This window comes from Pteropus medius, unplaced genomic scaffold, assembly GCF_902729225.1.
Source record: "Pteropus medius unplaced genomic scaffold, Ma_sr-lr_union100, whole genome shotgun sequence".
Lineage (NCBI taxonomy): Eukaryota > Metazoa > Chordata > Mammalia > Chiroptera > Pteropodidae > Pteropus > Pteropus medius.
This window is the reverse complement of record NW_024354875.1, coordinates 23,516,974-23,534,386: the sequence shown is the minus strand read 5'-3', so window position 1 is coordinate 23,534,386 and position 17,413 is coordinate 23,516,974. Positions and strand designations below refer to the sequence as shown.

Sequence of the window (17,413 nt, the reverse complement as noted above, 5' to 3'; positions counted from 1 at the left end):
TGATAACTTGCAGTTTTTCTTACTTTATCTGGCTTAAAATATATTTGTTTCAAAGGTCAATAAACTTTTCAAGATGAATTGCACCAGGATCTATCCCTGTAATTGCTTATAACTAAGCACTTATGAATATTCATAATCGATTACATGTACACATGTGGTTTCATATTTCTGTTGGAATCATATGAGATTTAGTGACTTCATTGCACGTTATAGTCTTTGAGGGAGGAAAATCTATTGTCTACTTTGTTTATGAAGCTTTACTTAGTTAAGAGTGTAACATCTACCTAAGTCTGGAACTTCTGAACCCTGGCTGGTTGACATTGTTTTTAAAAACATATGCCTTGTGTTCTCTCCTTTATGTCATTCACCATTATAGAACAATACATTTTGTTAATAATTAGATACCCTTTTTATTCTTAAAAATAGGATTCTTTTAATATTCTTTTAGTGTTCTTAGTATGTTTAAGTATCTAATATAATAATTATTTGAATATTCTTATTTAAAATTTATTATCACTTAAAATCTTGTCTTAACCTGTAAAGCTATTGCAGGGTATCAAATCAAGTCTTAGCATTCTGGAATAGCACAATATCATGACCTTAGAGCAGAGCCATAGAAAAATTAATCTACACTGTTCTTTTGTGGTTAAGATTGTGGTTTCCTAAGAGACCAGTCATGACAACTGAGGTTGTAAGTGGAATTTTTCCCATAGATGACAGGTCGGAACTGCAGGGGTCTTAGGCATTAAGTTTACGGGAAAAGGCACCTATAACATGAACAGCTGTACCTAAAAACCTTTTATACCTGTGCCTGATAACTTGCTGTAAGGGGTCCTAGTGAGAGGGAAACAGCAAAGGAGCAGCCAAAACAATGGTTAATGTGTGGAGTAACAGGAAGTAGTTCTAGCAGACTTATACTGAATGTTAGTTGTACTTTATGAAATCACTTTAAAAGACAGGTTTCTGTGAATTCATCTAGCAAGTTCTTACTTGACCATGGTCATTATGCACCTAGTACTGTGCCTAGAATAAGTTTCTTTGCTGCTTTTTTTTTTTTTTAATGAAAAGAATTAGGAATTATATGTATACTTTGTGTATATGGTTGTTTTTGATTAGGGGAGATCTGCTCGTTCTTATCACTTTTGCAGGAGAATGTTAGGAACACTGTGGAGTGTGGAGGCGGGCCCACTAAGTCACTAGCAAGATAAGTAGGCTGGATATTGGTCAGTTCTTTGCTGGTAGACAAAACCCCTGAATGTCCACAGCTTTGATAGAAGGCTCAGTTTCCATAGGGGACACTTTGTTTTCTGCTGGCAGCCGGAAGTTGAGTGCCTTCACTTCTTAGCCGATTTAGGATTTTTCATTATTAGGGCAGATAGCCCTATCCAGGAAGGGGTTAAGAGGCCAGATTCCAAGGAATAACTCTGTAATACTTATTGCAGTGATATTACCTTGTAGTACTCACAGTTAAACAGGCCAACTTGAAAGATGGCAAGCCTGTCCTAGGCGCTTATCCAGGGAAGGCAGGCTCTATGAGATTTGCCTTAGAGGCCTCCTGCATTATATTATACAAGTTCTAGGCTTGATACACCAACGCAGAGGTGATCCAGAAAGGGGCATCTTGATTTGCCTGAGATAATTTCAACTGGGAAACAAAGGAAACTACCTCCTCCCTTTGTCCCTTTTTTTCAGAGTTTCTGTGTCCCTTCAGTAGAACACATTTGTGTCGCATCTAATAATTAACACATAGAAGGATTACACTGTTCCAGTCTTCTGGAAGGCTTACCAAAGCGATGGCCTTAAATGATTTTCGCCCTTTGATATTGTCATCTTGAAGGTAAGCTTGCAAACTCTGGCATAGGAATGAAGTACGAACTTTACCGTGCGTATTCGCAGTGAGGGCGTTGGGGAGTGGAGACCATATTTCGCTGCTGAAATTTTCCCGTATGATTTGGGGCGAATCGGGGATTTGCAGAGATTCGATGGAGGGTTGGTTTGTTCCGCGAAGTAGGAGTGACTGCCCGCACCTTTTCTGGGAGAGTGGACGGTGGGGAAATACTTTGGAAGGATGAAAGAAAAGAGAAGGTCTGGGGTCAGTTGGCTTCACCCAGGTGTCGGAGTGATCCCCGAAGCGATGCCCTTAAAAGGGGCTTCGAGCGGGGGTGCGGCGCTGCGGCCGGTGCTCGGGCAAAGAGACGGGGGCGGAGAGGTTGGGGCGGGGGGAGAAGGAAAGGGAAGGCGGGTGGCTACTCCAAGGAATGTGCGGCATGCGGGGAGCCAGACCCAACCATTGCTCCGGAGCGGGGGCGCCGGCGGCTCCCGGGACCGCGCGGCCGCGGCCCCAGCCCCGAGCCCTGAAGGGAGCGCGCGGGGGCTGGCCGGCCGGCGGGGCTGCGGGCGCGGCGCCCCGCGGGCGGGCGGGGAGGCGCGGGTGGGCCTGGGCGCGGCGCGGGGCGGTGCGCGCCCGCTTCCCCGCCCCCGGTCGGCGCGCTCTCAGGGCGGTGGTTGAGGCCGCGGTAGGTGGGGACGCGGCGACGCTGCTCCTCCGCTGCCGCCGGGAAAGTCTGCGGCGCCGCCAGCTCCGCGCGCGAACTCCCGTCCATGGCACGCAGGGCGGCGGCCGCCCCAGCTGCCCGATCCTCGCCGGCCGCCGCGCCGCACTTTTAGGCAAGTCCGGAGGTCGAGCGCGGAGAAGCCCGCCCCGAGCTGCAGCCCCCGCCGGCCGCCGCCGCGCGGCGAGAGGGAGTTCCCGGAGCGGCCGCGGCCCGGGCCGGCCCCCGCCCTGCGCCCTGCGCCCTGCGCCCTCCCCCTCGCGGCGCGGCTGCCCCGCGCCCGCCGCGATGATCTTCCCCAGCAGCAGCGGCAACCCCGGGGGCAGCAGCAACTGCAGGACGCCCTATCGCAAGCAGGTGAGCCGGCCGCGGGGATGCCGCCCGGAGACCGGCGGCCCCGCTTTACGAAGGGCGGCGGCTCTCGGAAGGACACCGATCTCCTCCTCGGAGGGACCGGGCTGGGCGGTGACCTTGTTTCCGAAGGAGGCGGCCCGCGGGGACGGCTCGGGCCGCTGACCTTACAGGGGAGATGCCCTCGCCCCCGCCGGCCGGGCTGGGTGGGACGTGAAGGACGGGGGGAAGGGGCGGAGAGGCGGCGGGAGCAGGAGTGCGCCGGGCTGGGGGCTTCGCCCAGCTCTGCAACAAGTTTGGCTTTTCTTTTTCTTTTTTTTTAACCTCAAACCTTTGTGTGTAGAAGAGTACGATAATTAGTCGTAACGCTGGTTTGCAACAACCCTCACTTGGAACCTCTCAAAGAACCTGCCTGATTCGTAGGAAACCCGGAAGACGTGTGTGTGTGTGTGTCTGTGTGTGTGTGTTCGTGTTCGCGCGCGCCCCCCTCCCATATATATTTAAAAGAGAAAAAAGAAACAGGAACTGCTGTCACTTTCTCAAGGTTTTCAGTTTTCAGAAGCACAGGGAAATCCTGTGACATCCTAGTTGCAGAGATACTTGGATAAGCCTGAGTCATACACATGCTTTTTCTTATTTTAATACCGTTTCATACATTTTTTAACAGATTGAACTCCAAAGGCACTTTAGTGGTTAGATCAGAATCCCCTGCCGGGAAAAGGAGTGGACCTCGGAGCTTATAGTTGCGGCCTTTTGTTTTGTTTTTCGTCTTTGTTTTTAAAAGAAGGTTACTGAAGCCATGTTGTGATAAATCTCACAGAGCCTTTCAGCGGCAACAATAACACAACCTAGCTTTAAATTATGTAAAAAATGTGCAGGTCTGTTTAGAAAAGGTTAAACTCATTCAGAGGTCAGTAGCAAGATGCTTATTGAGAAAACAAAAACACGATTGCAGATATTTTTCTGTCATACTAAATCTCTTGTCTACATCCTGAGCTACTGAGACAAATCAATTAAGTTATTATCCCAATAATGATACAAGCGAACTGTATCCTTCTATGCAGACCATGGTTCTGTAAAGGTCATGACAGATGACAGTGATGCCTGGTGGCCTTCCTGAAGGCGTTCACGGGGTCATTGATGATATGTTTTGTGCTTTTTGTTCTTAAAGTCATTTTGGGGGGTGGGTTATATCCTAGCATAAGTGTATCTGAAAGTAAGGCTAATTTTGTCAAACAGTGATGGTGTCAAAAAATATTGTTTTCTGATCTTTGGTTCTTTTGCTTGTTAGCTTTCCCTTAAAAAGGCAGTAAACACACCTTTGGTCTGTGAGCCCTTGCTGTCCAAGTCAGTGGAACTTTTACCCAACCTAAGAATATCTCCTCCCCCCTTTTAATTAAAAAAAAAAAAATACATTTTGACTTGGCTGAAGTATATGCTAAAATTGTCTAGAGTCAGAAGCTGGCATCTCTAAACTCACTTCATGTGGCCTCATTTAAAATAAATGCCCTCAGGTCGGGCACACTTACATCAACTTCATAAATGAAGCTAATTTACAATAAAGCTTCTTCTCCTGAACTCTCCTCCCCCACCCACCTCACTGTACCTGAAAAGATGGCTAATTATGTAAAGGCCTTGTGTATTCATTTATTTGTTGTCAAAACCCGGCGGGGCGTTAGCTCTGAAATGGTGAAAAAGCTCTGAGGGTGAGGCCTTTTGCTGTGAGGGGCTGGAGGTTTTGTGTGTGGAGGGGGACAGCCTGCTGGTCTGGAGCACGCTGATAAGATGCTCTTCTTTTCATTGGGCTCTCCTTAGCTTCAGAGACTAAAAGGGCTGACTGAATCAGAAAAACAAACAGACTTTCTTTTTTTCTATAGGCAAAGAAAGAAATGAATGTGTAGGCATTATACAGACACAAGACCCCGGGTACCAGTGGTATTTGAGTCAAAGGTTTCTTTTGTTAGTGTTTAGCCATTCACAGGGAAAGCACACTTCCAGCACGGGGACCTGGTTACCATGAGTGACTTTGTGATCTCATCCTGACTTAGTCTAAACGAGAAGTCTAATTAATGCTTTTTTTAAAGTAAGATTTTGTGATGTTAAGCTTGCACCTTTCAGTTCTTATTAGTTTGTTCATTTTGATGAAAAATATAGGTAACTTTTAGGTGTGTAATGCAGTTTAATTTTAATCTAGAAATATATAAGCTGTTAGAGCTGATTTTAGATAATTTGCTTGAGGAAAAAATCGAATGTGAGGAATACTTAAAAATTACCTTTGGGGGAAAAATAATGAGAATCACACTTGTATTATACCTATATAATAATACTGGCTATCATTGAGCACCTTAGTGCCTGCTGGTCACAGTTCTAAGTGTTTTTGGTGGGTTAACTCATTTAGTTACCTTGACAGTCGTGTGAGGCAGGTAATAATAATGTCTCCATTTTACAGTTAAGAAAACTGAGGCATAGATTAAGTAACCTGCCCAGTCTATACAAACCAAAGTGCAGAGCAAGGATTTGGACCTGGCAGCCAAGCTTGTAAAACCACCACACTACACACTGTAAATGCCTGCTTACAAGCACATCTCAATAGGAAATCATACAGAGCTCATCTGCATCACTGCCCATTGCCCTTCTGGTCTCAGAAGTCCAGTTTAAGAATTCCACCCACCTTTTTTGAGGGGCAAGGTGGAGGTTGTGAGATTGGAGGTGAAGGATTAGGTAAATGGATGACATGGATGGGTAGATTTGTGATATTTGGAAGTAGCTTTGAAGTCAGAATATTGTGCTACCGAGTGATTATACAGTTTCTTCTTAAAACTTTATTTTACAGGTTATAGGAGTTAGCCAGTTTCAGTCAAAGCTTAGGTGGGTGGTGCTCGTCCTCTTCCTGCCCCATGTAGTGTATCGAGGGCATCAAGGAGCACTGATCTCTGGCATCATCTAGGATAAACAGGATTTTCCTGCATCACAGGCCTCTGAGCACATTAGAAATACACCTTCTTGGCTCAGGTCAAAACGAGAGGCTTTTAAGTGGAGTGATAACCTATTAGGCAGTATCTAGACAAAGATGGTTTGGTTTAGGTCTCAGTGGAAAAATGTCCTTATTATTTTAACTGTGACTTTCATAGATATGATATTCCTTAAGCAAATCCAGTCTGATTATATGAAAACAGCACCCCCACAGCCAAAACAAAACCCATTTATCAGGACTTTTGTAGTTGTGAAAATATTTTAGTGTGTTTCAATAGAATAAGTGCTTCATGCTGAAAAGCCTTTAAAAATAAAACATGAATATTTCCATTAAAAATATTTTTTATTCGCTACTTCTCTCACTGTTTCCTTACTTTCATTTTTGGAACTGCTTTCTTGAGATAGTTGACTCAGTTATGGCATATACTTTGTTTGTTTTTTTAACAAATTGTGGCATGTACCAAGCCCTTTTTTGGTAGGTAATATTTCTGGTAATTTACAGTGGGGTTTTGGGGGTCGGGGAATTGAATGCAAGGATGTTCGTGGATGTGTATATATTTCTTGTTTACAAAATGATCATGCCAACTAATAGCCGTACTTGTTAAATGTTGCTAACTTTTGATGAGTGAAGTACTTATCCCCAGTTTAAGTAGATTTACATAGTTTGCTGCTTTCTCAAAGATTAACTGGGTGTAGCTGCACGTGAAGAATTCAACAGTGATTCAGCTAAGAGGATGACATACAAAGCTGTTGATTAATCCTCTTCAAACAGTTTCTGTTCACAGCAATTTATGTGTAGTAGATTGGGTTTTGTTAAAGTTTGAAGATTAAAGTTGTACATAGAAATATTTAAATGAATACTGTCTGAGCCAGTCCCAATTTGTTGTTGTTTAAAAGAAGGTAAACATACTTGAGCCACAGAGATTGGAGGTTTAGGGGGAATTAGAAAATTAAATTGGTATGCTTAAGTAAGGTCCTATCCTGTTTTTGTTATTAGGCTATCTCCATTTGTGATTCAGTAGTATTAATGAGCCAAGGTAACTGTGCTTTAAATTTGTATCCATCACAGTCATTTGAAAAGAACAGAATTCTCCAGCAGTTATAACGAGGCACCCCTTTTGGTATCTCACTACATTTCCCATAGTTATTTCAGGTTTTGATCACGTTTCTCGATTTTTTTTCTTTCTTTCCTTTTAGAGACCTGTCAGCTGGGCTCACCATATATTGGTAATACTTTTCCTTCCCTTTCTTGGTGGTGGTGTGGGGGTGGTGGGGTGGTGGTGTCTGTCTGTCTTGTCCACATTTCAGAGAATATATTTCCAAAACACTCTGCCAAAAAATAAATATTTAAAGATATATATGATATCCCCTCCTGACTTCAGTTATGTTTAATCTTCACAACATTCATATTAAGTAGAGAAGGGTCAGGAATTTGAAGGCAGTGACTTTAAAGGACCCAGTTGGTGAAAGCTAGGTCTCTGGAGTCAAAGGCTGTGTTTGCTACCAGGAAAAAGGAGGCTCAGTCAAGAACAGCTGTAGTCTCACTCACTACACTTCCCTTTACTTGGCCTCCCAAAGACATGTGGCACAGAGAGCATCCCAGATCTCAGCTTTGGGAATTGTAGCTCTCTAATTTATTAATGTTTTTTGTTTGTTTCGTGAAGGCCTTTACTCTAATGTCAGATAACATACAGGAAGCCAAGTTAAAATGAATTTCACATAAATAATATTTTAGTATTAATGTCCCAAATATTGCATGGCCCAGCAACCCTCTCTGGGGGACTCAATCGCTTTTAAAAATAGGTATAAAAAAAGTCATAATTATAAACCGTATTATGTCTTCTTTCTCCACTGTTAATGTTTGCCCCTTAGCATATTCCTTAAGCCTTGATAATAATGCACATTTCACATTTTAACTTCTTTAACCATCACTCAACCAAATTGAAAGACCCTGGCTTAGTTCTGGCTCTACTACTTGCATGCTTTTTTCACTTTACCTCGCCGCTAAGCCTCAGCTTCTGTTAAGTAAAGATAATAGTGCCCACTCCACAGGATTGTTGTTAATCCTTCTAAGGTGTTATTATTATTAATATCCTCGTGGAGCAAGCCACAGGAGGTGGTCCTGGGAAGCTCTGTGTGTTCCTGGGAGACGTTGACACAGCCTCTAAGAATGGACTGTGTTTAGAAAAATGGGAGCAGCCTCCAAAAAGATAACGACCTGGAACTGGAAAACAGGAATCGCAACCACATTTAAAAAAAAAGAGAGAGAAAGAACCAAAAGAATTGGAAAAGTGCATCCCACTATATTTTAAAGCAGTTGTTCCTGGCAGAATTTGCCTTCTCTTTGGGGGAAAGAAAGCCTTTCAATCCTCTATTATTTATTTTATGCTAATATGTGATTGGCAAAGGATAAAAAGAGATCACTCATTGATGAAAAATGCTACCTTTTAATTTTTTCAAAAACTGACAGATTTGATTATGATTTCCTGAATTCTTTTCTTTGTCTTGTTTGTATATTTGGTTTTTAAATGGATGTTTTTAAACTCGCATCTGTAGAGAATGCATTGTTTAACACATTCTAAAAGCCTGGTAAATTTTAAAATAGGATAGACATACCGTGAGGAAGGAAGCAAGCTTTTCCTGGAGTTTAGGACAAGGTGAGAAAATTAAATGGAGCAAACTAAATTCTGTATTAAAATAATGAATCATTGTAGCTATTGTTATTTAACACTTATTAAATAGCAGCAGCAACAAAACTTGGTGTTTTACAGAGTAGTAGTACCCTAATAAATAGAAATCTATTTTGTGTCTATTTAAACATATGGAGTTTCAAAACAATGTAATGTAAACTAGGGGAGATTATGTTTGTATTTGTATTTGTTCATTTTAAATACAAGACAGTCTCAAAATGCATTTAAAAAATAGACTGGAAGAAAGTGTGCCAACATTTCAACAAGTGTTTTCCTCTGTTGGTAAGTGGAATCCTAAGTGACTTTTTGTGATTCGCTACATTTTTTCCCAACTTTCGAGTCCCCCTCGTTTCACGCAACGAACATACAGCCCTTTGGTTATCAAGAAAAAGATGAAATTTTTTTAAAAATCTACAAATTTTTGTTAACGTCTAAAAATTGTGGTGAAAACCCAAGGGATTCATGTCATTGAGAATTTGGGGAAGTAGCGTGTAGGTGGTACTTGTTTCTGTGCCTGAGCCTTCAGATGTAGTCTCTTCTTATTTATGAATTGCTACTCTTATTTTCACTATAAACTCCTATACCATCTTTTTGGAAATCACCTATTTCTGATAGATAGTTTTTATATTTATGAGTTTAGTATTTTCCTCTTTTGTACAACTTTAAATAGGCCTGTGCTTTTTAAAAAACATTTTTAGGACACCAGTTTATCTAGATGAGTCAGTGAAGGAAAAGTCTAGCTATATATATGAAATTTTATATTCTAGATTACTTTTCAGGAAAGTAGCTAATCTAAACATTGAAGAGTTACTACTAATGTCTTTGATTTCATTTGACTTATAGCTACATTTAAATACAGCTGTTTTGTGGACAAAGTCCCCCACATGTAATTTCTATGTTAAATGTGAAAAGAACGAACCTGTTCTACTGCTTATGTCAGAATCTTTTGGATTTATTTTCTTAGGAATCCTCATGATTGTCTTCATCACATACTTCCTTTTTAGTTTTAGCTTTTGGAAAGGGCAGTGCCATGGGAGGTGTGGCTTCTTTACAGGTCTTTAATTGATAATGGAACCATTTATAATGGAACCATTTGTAATAGAACCGTGAAGGTTTCTGTAAGAAATACACTGGACAGATAATGTCAGTACTTCGCAAACTGTTGTTACTGTGCAACCAGGGGATTTTCAGTACATAAGGGGAGTTTTTGGTGTGCACCAGAGAGTCTGCAAGACTTCAATGAAAAGAGAAAACACTGAAGGGAAGAAAGAAGAAAGTTGGGGGAGGGGTGGGGGTTAAGACGACCCTGCCTCGACTGCCACTCTTGAATGTTTTTGGTTGCTGTGTTGAGCAAACATGCAGCCTCATTGTTTTTAGATTCTTATATCCCTTTTTTTTTTTCTTCATATCGTTCCCATCACCTAGAATTTCCTTTCAGCTCTGTTCTAAGACAGGGTCTCTGTCTCTCCACTTCAGGGAACTGCCTTTTGGAAGACCATTTATGATTAACTCAACCCTACCTAGTCAAATATTTTAGAAACAACTTTGTCTCCACTTTCTCTGCATTCTCAGTTTTATAGATCAGATGCATCAAACCAACTCCAAAGGGGTGGATATGTTCTTTTGTTTAACTGAAAGTTTAACAGAGACTCAGAAACGTTGTGTAAATTAATTATTGAGTGCGGAGCATAAGTTAAGTAACAGGTCATTCTGTAGGAAGTAAACTGGTGAATTGTAGGGGATACACTGTTGCTGGTCAGGGAAAAACCAGTTAGGTAGCTGTTAAAATAGCTGCAAGATAGTAAAGACCCAAAAGAAGGCAGCAAAATTGTGTAGACATTTGAGTTTATAAAAGCCCCTAAAATTGTATGTAAAATGTTGCATATATTAGCTCTTTCCTGGGGAGAGGTTCAGAGCATTCATCACTTTGCCAAAGGGATCTCTGTTTTCTAAAAACTTTTATGACTTCATGTGGAAGGAAAAGGAAAAGGAGGACTTAAGATGATGCCAAAATTTCTAACAGCAGACAGGATCCTTGGATGCATCATGGAAGGTGACATTTCAGGCTGAAGGAACATTACAGCAAAGATTTGAACATAGGAAAATGGGCTTTATTAGGAGAATCGTGAGTAATTCAGGGAAGCTGGACTGTGCATAGTAGAGATTGGGAGGGCAGGGGTGGTGGTGGTGGTGGGGAATATAGGGTCAAGCTTGCTAAAATGGATAAGAGGAGAGCCTGAATTAGAAGGTGCAGCCTAGGTTGAAATAAGGTTGTAAAATGACATAGTGGCAATGTGAATGTATTAGATGGAATGGACCCAAAATATTGTATAGCAAGAATTGGCAAGATTTGACTGGTGACTAGACTGGGAAGGGAGGGTCTTGGTAAAGGAGAGTCTTACGTTTCTAGTCTTAAGTGATGGAGAAAATGAAAAGTTATTGCAAACTTGCTTGCCCTGGGCTCAGTGATGAGGATGAACCCAGTTATTCTAGTATAGGGATTTTCTACATTTTCTTTTTTTAGATGTTAAAATAAATGGGAAGGAGGTTGTGTTTGCTAAATGAGAAATTCTGCTGCTACTCAGTATCCTGACACCAGGAATGCAAAAGGCCCTTTTGTATCTAAGTCAGTCTTATAGGGAAGAATCGTCCAGCCAAAAACTCTAGTGGCGCCCACCATGTGAACCACTTTAAGAACACATTTTGGGTCCAGGAGGTGGTTGTAAACTTTTTTTTTACAGCTCCTCTGGGATTGCTTTAAAGTCATTGTAGAGGCTGTGTCACCTAGATGCACACAGATTTTCCTGTTTGGCCTGAATCTTCACATTTTTTTGAGTGGAACACTTACACAGTAAGTCTTTTTCTTAACAGTATATGTCATCTGTCTCTGTATAGTTGTCTATAACATCTATAATGTAACAAGAACATTGGTTATGTTAAAAAATCACCACTGCAACAGGAATGTGGAAGATAGGTGCTTAGGGGTTAGTGTTTTCATCCCGTCACAATAAAATCTGGTGACAGCTTGGTTTGGCCGTTTTAATTTTGCCACATGAATCACACCCTACTGCCCTCCCCTCCTCCCTCTATTCCAGGCAGAAATTTCTAGCAAGCAGTTAGAAATAACAGAACCGAAGCTCTGGGTAAGAAGCTCAGAACCTCCTCAAACATAATACATAAAATCATTGAGGGTAGATTAAAGCATTCCGGGGAGAAAAAGTTTCCACAAGAGGTTCTGACAGACCTAGGGGAGCCACAGATTCTGTAGTGGGAAGGAGAGGGGGAGAGAAATGGCAAAAATTGGGGAGAATCCAAGGAGTGTCACAGAAGCACAAAAAGAACAGAGTTTCAAGAAGAAATGGTCAGTCAGCTGTGTTAAATGTTGCTTGAAGATTAAGGAGGACAAAGGCCAAATAATAGGCCAATGGAAATACAATAGTCCCCCCTTGCCTGCAGTTTTGTTTTCCATACTTTCAAGTTACCTGTGGTCAACTGCAATCGGAAAATAGTAAACGAAAAGTGAACAATTCTTACCTTTTAAATTGCGCGTCTTCCATGTCGTGCCCCTCTCCTCCATCCCGCCCTGGCTCGGAATCATCCCTTTGTCCATTGTGTTCATTCTATTCTATAAATGCTCGCCGCTCATTAGTCACTTAGGTTATCATCTTGGCTGCCTTGATATCACAGTGCTTGTGTTCAAGTAACTCTTGTTTTACTTAATGCTCCAAAGAGCAAGAGTAGTAGTGATGCTGGCAGTTTGGACACGCCAAAGAGAATCTGTAAAGTGTGTGCTACATATCACCAGGTCAGAGGTAGCCTAATGTTTCACAGTGTCTCCTTCATTCACTCAGCTTCATCTCATCATGTAGGCATTGTATCATCTCATCACGAGAAGGGTGAGTATAATACAATAAGGTATTTTGAGAGAGAGACACCGCCACATTCACATAACTTTTATTATTGTATGTTGTTATTATTCTATTTTATTATTAGTTGTTAATTTCTTACTATGCCTAATTTATAAATTAAACTTTACATAGGTATGTATGTATGTTTTTCCTATGTATTTATAGGAAAAACATAGTATATATAGGGTTCTCTACTGTCAACAATTTTGAGTATCCACTGAGGGTCTTGGAACTTACCTCGGTGTGATAGGGAAGGACTAATGTATCCTTTGGGAGGTCTTGAGAGCCTTTGAAACAAAGGTTTCAATAGAATAGTATGTGGTGGTAGTGGAGGAGGGAAGGGGGAGGGGGCAAGGTAGTAGGAAGCACATTCCAAAGGCTTTAAGGAATGAATGAGTGAAGAGGGTGTGTCTTTAGAAAAGTCAAGAGCCAAAAGGAAAGTGAGTCCCTTCAGACAGCCTTGAGACCAGATTATTTCAGTATCTGACTGTGGTTGTAGATAGAGCAAGGTAATAGAAAACAGAGGGAATAGTTGGAAATAGGTTTTTCTTTTAAGAAGAATTGAGGGAGAGTTCGTCTTATAGGAAATGGATCTGAGAGAGTTTCCCATCAATGATACAGGAAAGATGGGACTGGTTACGCTAGAGATATTGAAGAGAAGGAAGAAGACAGGTGAAGCTGAACCTCTTAAAAGCTTACATGTCAGGAAAGAGGCTAGGTCATTTAAGATTTGGGGGAAAAAAAAAAAGGTGGGATACTAGGCTCAAAGAGTGTGACAAAAGATTTGGAATAATTGCTCTTGGGAATTTGGTGAGCATTCAAATGGAGATGAGTCAAAGGATGACTAAGCTGTATGAGGCCCCTGGGAGTTCAGTGGTCTGAGTCGCAAGATATTTTGACCCTTTTCCAGCAATAAATGGGCAGGAAAGAATCTGGGTAATGAGTTTATATAGGATTTGGCATTGGTTAGCTGAATAGGTATGAAAATTGAGAGCATTGTAATGAAGGTTAAGAGGACAGGTGAAATCCAAAGAGGAAAGAACCTTTTTGAATGGGGAGGGGCATGGTGGGTCTGATAAGATGAAAAGTCCCTGGCAGTGAGGGAAGGAGAGATCAGAGAAGAGATTCCATGGTCAAGATCTTGAAGAAGAAATAGTTCCAGGACCTTACCTTATAGAGTTATTGGCCAGATTACATGAGGTAGTACGTTTATGACTATCTGGCCTGCCGTAAATGCTCCGGTGGTTAAAATTATTAAATGTGGTCCTTGTATAATTTATACCTCCTTATAACTACTGTTGTTATTTGTGTAAATAAAGTCATATTTCAAACAGACTTCAACCAACCATGAACCACAAACCAAAATAAAGTATTAATTTTTTTTTAGCTGAACCACAAGTCCAACTTAAGTTTTAAAATATACCCTCAAACTTTTTCAAAACATCTTAACTTGCTTTTAAAGAATAAAAGGTGGACACAGATGTGGATCCTAGCTTTATCACTCATTAGTTGCTGTGAACACATTTTGTTGTTGTTAAGCTCTTTAGGAAATGCTAGTGCTCAAACTTTTAGGCCCCTCCTTCACTTAAGAGTAGAAAATTGGATGGAGATCTGGGTTTATTGGCTACACTTTTGTTATCATCACCACTTTTACTTTGTTAAGACCTCTCCTCCAAGAGCCTTTACTCACCACTCTAGACACACCTATTTCTCTTTCTCTGCCCTTGGTTATATTTACTGTCTGAGCATCTGAACTATTTTTTGTAATTATTCCTCCTCAAAACACCTGTAAGCTCTCTGAAAGGAAGGGGCTGATATTTATTGAGCACTCTCTGTTGACCAGGCAAAGGCTTGGGTACTTTTATATCTATTTTCTCTCTTTTACAACACCTCTGTGAGATAGTTCTTCACCCTGTTTCACAGATCAGGGCATTTTAAGTGTTTCACCCCAATTCCCAGAGCAAATGGGTATAGAGTCAGGATTTTTACCTAGCCTCTGTCTAGGGCTTCTCTCTCCACTACATCAGCAAGAATGATCTCATAAGTTGCTTTTAAAGAAAAAAGGTAGACATGGGTATGGATTCCAACTTCATCATTTATTATTTCCATTACTGTGAATACATTTCTTAAACTTCCTGGGTCTTAATTTCTTCAGTGGCAAAATTAGATATAATAGTTACTTAATGTTATTGAGATGATGAGATGAACTCATGTGCTAGCACTTGACACATTACCTGGCATAGCTGCTGTGTCTGCATCCCTCCTTCCTTGGGCTGTCGCCTAACAAGTCACTTTATAGAAGAGGATCTTGGAGGATGGGTCATGGAAAACCTGAAATGATAATAGTGGTAGAAGACTGTGATCATTCTGTTCATTAACGGAAAGTACTTTGTCATGAGAAAGATCTAGAAGGGAAGTTCATTTCATTGGTAAAATGGAAATGATTCTTATACCCGTCCTTGACTTCCTAGAGTGAAGGGTCAATGCGTTTACGTAAGATAAAGTGCTTTATGACATGTAAACACCGTGGAGATGTTATTACAGTTTCTGAAATGGATGGCTTAAACTATTATGTGAGCATTTTTCTTCTTTCAGCATCTGATTTTAAATTCATGAAGTTTCTTGTTTAAAGCTGCTTTCCCCAAATTGTGTTTACTAGGATAACTAGGGTTCTATTAAATGTTGAAAGTGTTCCAGGAATTAAAATTTCAGTGTTCAAAGAAATTTGGGGAACACTGTATAGAATTGTTTGAATAACAGGATAATTAGCATTAAAAAGTCTCTGAGAAGTCTGCAGTAAAACATTTGTCTAGCTTTGTGTAATTTGTTTCCTAGAGTTATTTGATCATGGAACCACTTAGACGTAGAATGTTTACTACATATATTCCATGGGACATTTTGGGAGACAATTTTAAGGAACCTTTTTTATTTTAGAGTTGGAAGGGACCGTAGAGATTAGTTATTCCAACCCCTTTAAGGAAATTAAAATTCACAGACATTGAATGATGTCCAAAGTCTCACAGCTTTGCAAGCCTAGGTCTTCTGACTTCTTAGTGGTTCACCATCCTACCTTAAAAGTCTTGGCTTTTCCAAGTGTGACACACCCTTGCCACAAGTGTTTTCAGAATTGTTTTCATATGTGGTTTTTTGATCATCCTCTGAACAAGTAGACCCTTTGGGATAGTATGTTGCTTGTTGTTTTCAGACAAAACAAACTATCATCTTTTTAATTTCTCCTCTCCTAAGGTTAATTTCCCAACCAATTCTATTGCATCTTAAAGTATTTATGAAATCAAGATTGCCGACTTAGGAAATCAATCTAGTTTAAAATATAAATGATCTAGAAAACCCACACGTTCTAATTATTAATATACTTTTGCCCTCTTAATTGTTGTTGTCTTTTTCATAGAATTGGCTGTGGGTAGACAGATTTACATATTTTTTAGCCCCTTCCTGCATGACCTGTTACAGCATGCAAAATTTGCTCTGTGGTTTCTAGGTTAAGTTCTTGCATAGAGAAACCACCGTGAAGACTTTATACCACTGCTGTGATGAAGGCCCGTCTAGTTCATGACATGCTACTGTGTGCTCTTGAAAAATATGCATGGCCAGTTTATTGCCCTTTGTTATAATTAAGATACATTTGAGGCACTAATAGTTCACTCAGAGCATTTTTCTTGTGTATTTCAAGGTTCTTACTTGCTTAGTCTAAAGAAAAGTGGGTGGGTGTCTTTCATAGACCCTCACTGATTCATGAAAATTTTCCCTGAATGAATCCTTTGACGTGAAACTAGTGTTTTGAATGAAGTGGTACGAAATAATGTCTGTTATGTGTATCACAAAACAAGCATGAACTATTAATGCTGAAAGGACCTTAAGAGATCAGCTTTTCCAGGTACTCATTTTAGAGGTGGGGCTGTTTCAACATGGTGCAGTTTATTTGTAACAAGGCCAGGACTAGCACATACACATCCTGACTACTAGTGCAGTTTGGACCTTTTCAAACAAATCTAGCTTGGATTATCATTCATTCAATCAGTATTTTAGAGGCTGTGGTGGACCCAAGCACTGTGTTAAGCTCTGAAGGGAATGACAAATTAATGATCCTATTCTCAACCTTACAGTCTAAAAGGGGCAATGGAACAAGAACATAAATAACTTTATAAGGTAGAAATTAATCAGTGCCCTAAGAGGTGCAGATATTTAAGTACATAGTAAGAACATGTCTAACCTGTAGCTATCATGTTCTTAATTGACCAGAGTTTAGACTGTTTTACTTCCAAGTACATTTAATTTGATTCCAGGATAGAAACAAGATTCCGAGTTGGCTGATCAATTTTGTCATTGTGTCGGTTGTCACCTTAGAGTTACTGTATCCTTTAACTGACTGTATTAGCTGCTTATTAGGATACTAAGACAGTTGAGAAGAAAAGGAAGTACATCTTTCACATTATTGGCATCAATTCATTGCCAAATTTGATTTGTTCTTTAAAAGGAATGTGGAAAAACTAGAGCGCTTTAAGAGAAATTCAAGCAAAAAAGGTACTATTTCAGTCTCTAAAAGGCCTTTCCTCTTTTCATTGTTCACTAGTCCAGGATGTGAAGTAGGATTGGAAATAGTGCTTGTGGAGTGGGGATTGCTGACAGTCAAGGGAGGCAGTCAGTAAAAGTTTACATAGGAGTTGCTCATATGTTCTGTAGACTCGGATTAGCAAATGTTTTTCTGTGAAGTCTTCTTATTTTAGGCTTTGCAGGCTACAAGGTATCTGTCACAGTTACTTAACACTGCCTTTGTAGTTCGAAAGCAGCCATAGATAATGCATAAATGAACAGACATGGCTGTTTTCCAGAAACTTTATTTACAGAATCAAGTGGCGGATAGGATTTGGCCTGTGGACAGTAGTTTGCAGACCCCTGATCTATAGAGTCCTTTGTTTGA

The 17,413-nt window shown here is 40.6% G+C and overlaps 1 protein-coding gene across 8 annotated transcripts in view; it reads left to right on the top strand.

Moving 5' to 3' along the window:
• RBMS1 (RNA binding motif single stranded interacting protein 1) overlaps nt 1-17,413 on the top strand; it is a 196,586-nt gene that overhangs the window by 72,293 nt on the left and 106,880 nt on the right. For 5 of the 8 annotated variants that reach the window (XM_039855652.1, XM_039855655.1, XM_039855653.1 and 2 more), the window contains exon 1: nt 2,253-2,909. The exons of the other annotated variants lie outside the window; for them this stretch is intronic. In XM_039855652.1, coding sequence (XP_039711586.1) covers nt 2,259-2,909 — 651 coding nt within the window. In that variant the 5' untranslated portion in view covers nt 2,253-2,258. Of the gene's footprint in view, nt 1-2,252; nt 2,910-17,413 lie in introns of those variants that run through there. 8 annotated transcript variants of the gene reach the window in all.